Below are 2,785 nucleotides of genomic sequence, written 5' to 3'. Positions count from 1 at the left end.
TGTATACACGATGGATCTTAGCGAGGATGAACCGAGTTGGAGACCTGTGATTGGCTATGGATCTAGCCTCCCGGGAGGCATGGCAGCTCCACCACCGAGGCTGGATCATGTGGCGATAAGCCTTCCCGGTGGTAGAATCTTGATCTTTGGTGGTTCGGTTGCAGGGCTTGACTCAGCTTCTCAGCTTTATCTTCTTGATCCAACGGAAGAGAAACCGGCATGGAGAATACTGAATGTTCAGGGAAGTCCACCTNTGACTTGACAAAGAATGATGATGTATGGAGAATGGTCTGTCAAAACACATGGGGTACTGAGGCAACACGTGTTCTTGAGAGTGTTCCTGGTGCAAAGAGGATCGGTTGGGTGCGACTGGCTCGAGAGTTCACCACACATGAAGCTACGGCATGGAGGAAATTTTCGGTTGGAGGAACTGTTGAGCCTTCCCGGTGTAATTTCAGCGCATGTGCTGTTGGGAACAGGATTGTTATCTTTGGCGGGGAAGGTGCGAATATGCAGCCGATGAATGATACATTTGTGTTGGACCTTGGCTCGAGTAGTCCTGAGTGGAAATCTGTTCTGGTCAGTTCTCCTCCTCCAGGTCGCTGGGGTCACACGCTTTCTTGTGTCAATGGATCCCGTCTAGTAGTGTTTGGAGGTTATGGGAGCCACGGATTACTCAACGATGTGTTCTTATTAGACCTTGATGCAGACCCGCCGAGCTGGAGAGAAGTATCCGGATTGGCCCCTCCGATACCAAGATCGTGGCACAGTTCGTGCACACTTGACGGCACTAAGCTGATAGTATCAGGTGGCTGTGCTGATTCAGGAGCTCTACTTAGTGATACATTCCTGCTTGACCTTTCGATGGATATACCAACTTGGAGGGAGATACCAGTTCCATGGACTCCTCCATCTCGCCTCGGACATACTCTAACTGTCTATGGTGACTGTAAGATCCTCATGTTTGGCGGTCTTGCGAAAAACGGTTCTCTGAGATTCCGCTCTAACGATGTATACACGATGGATCTTAGCGAGGATGAACCGAGTTGGAGACCTGTGATTGGCTATGGATCTAGCCTCCCGGGAGGCATGGCAGCTCCACCACCGAGGCTGGATCATGTGGCGATAAGCCTTCCCGGTGGTAGAATCTTGATCTTTGGTGGTTCGGTTGCAGGGCTTGACTCAGCTTCTCAGCTTTATCTTCTTGATCCAACGGAAGAGAAACCGGCATGGAGAATACTGAATGTTCAGGGAAGTCCACCTAGGTTTGCGTGGGGACACACAACTTGTGTGGTGGGAGGAACTCGGTTGGTGGTCTTAGGTGGCCAGACCGGAGAAGAGTGGATGCTAAATGAAGCTCATGAACTGTTATTAGCAACTTCAACAACTGCAAGCAGTTGATCAAGTGATGAAGTTAGTGGCTTTTTTAGATGTTTTGGGACAAAAAGATCTATACATTGGATCAAAAAAAACATGTTCATATTGCTCTGTACATGGTGAGTATGATACGTCCATGTTTTGTTCATCTGTTGATTGTAATGGGTTTTTTGTATATGCAAAATATTATGAATTGGATTGTAAATACCGTCTTCTGTAGTGAATTTTTTGTAAGTGGCCAAATGATCTAAAAACCAAAACCCTATTAGTACTTCCGTATATTTTTTTCATTTCTTCGATTAGAGTTTTGGTTATCCTGTTATCCACCATCACAAAAATCCATGTCCAATCCGGTAATGATAAAAGGATGGGCATGTTTTGCGATTATATCCGCAACTTGGTTTATAAGTGACACAAAACGTTACAAAATAGCAGTAAAAGGAAAAACTAGTAATGTAGTAGTATCATTTTGATACCTTAGGTAATATCACTTTGCGATTAATTTCAACGAAAGAGTGCAAACTACGAAGTTACCAATGCCCGTGGTCACAAGACTCAAAACAAAAGGATGCTGTAAAACAACAAGTAACACGATCAAACAAGACAACAAAAAAATTTAGTTATGAGGAAGTTGATAAAGAAGAGGAAAAAGAAGAGTATATAACAAAGAATCAGACGATAAAAGTAACGATGACAATTATCATGAAAATTTAACAATGAAAATGATGATAAAGAATATTAAGAGTAAGAAAATAATAAAAAAACATGGAGACATGGTTTGGTGGCGGTCAATTAAATATGAGAAAACGAGATTAATTTATAATTCTAAAAATGTTTTGTTTCTCTGGTGGTCAAAGAAACGATTTAGGATATGTGAGGTCACCAATTCGATCAGCTTCGCCTAAACGTCCAGTTAAATTCATGATTCTTTAGATCATATTTGATATTGTAACACAACTGAATTTTTTTTTTTTTTTTTTTTGTGTATCTGAAATAAAAGTTTTGCCTAATTAGTAATTTAAAGTTTTCAATAAGATATTGTATTTCCTAACTTTCATCAATCATATATAATTTTAACAAAAAATATGTCAAATAAACCCAGGCATAGAAATATCTTATATTTTGGTAAATATGTCTTTCATTTTGAATGGAAGTTGAACTTGGATGGCAGTTGCCAAAACAGGCTGCTGGTGTAGATTCTGACGGGAATCATGTGGCTGTTGAAAAAAAAACAAAACTTAGTGGTCAAAATCTGACAAAGAGTTGTCCAGATTCAATTATCTGGTACTTTCAACAACATTTGGTGACGTTTGCCGAGGTCAGTACTCATTGATTCGAGGATGTTGTGATCTGTTAGTGGGGGTGAATTGTGACATCCCGGTTTCAGAGACTTGCAGAGAGGTTTAAG

At 41.2% G+C, this 2,785-nt stretch overlaps 1 protein-coding gene across 1 annotated transcript in view; it reads left to right on the top strand.

Annotated features, from left to right (window-relative positions):
* Positions 1–1,648, top strand: part of LOC104767260 (adagio protein 2) — a 5,086-nt gene extending 3,438 nt beyond the window's left edge. The window contains exon 3 of the mRNA XM_019241554.1: positions 242–1,648. Within this exon, the coding sequence (XP_019097099.1) occupies positions 242–1,401 (1,160 nt within the window). The 3' untranslated portion in view covers positions 1,402–1,648. The remainder of the gene's footprint in view (positions 1–241) is intronic.

This window comes from Camelina sativa, chromosome 19 (genome assembly GCF_000633955.1).
Source record: "Camelina sativa cultivar DH55 chromosome 19, Cs, whole genome shotgun sequence".
Taxonomy (NCBI): domain Eukaryota; kingdom Viridiplantae; phylum Streptophyta; class Magnoliopsida; order Brassicales; family Brassicaceae; genus Camelina; species Camelina sativa.
Note: the sequence above shows the minus strand (reverse complement) of the source record. Positions and strands in the feature narration are given on the sequence as shown.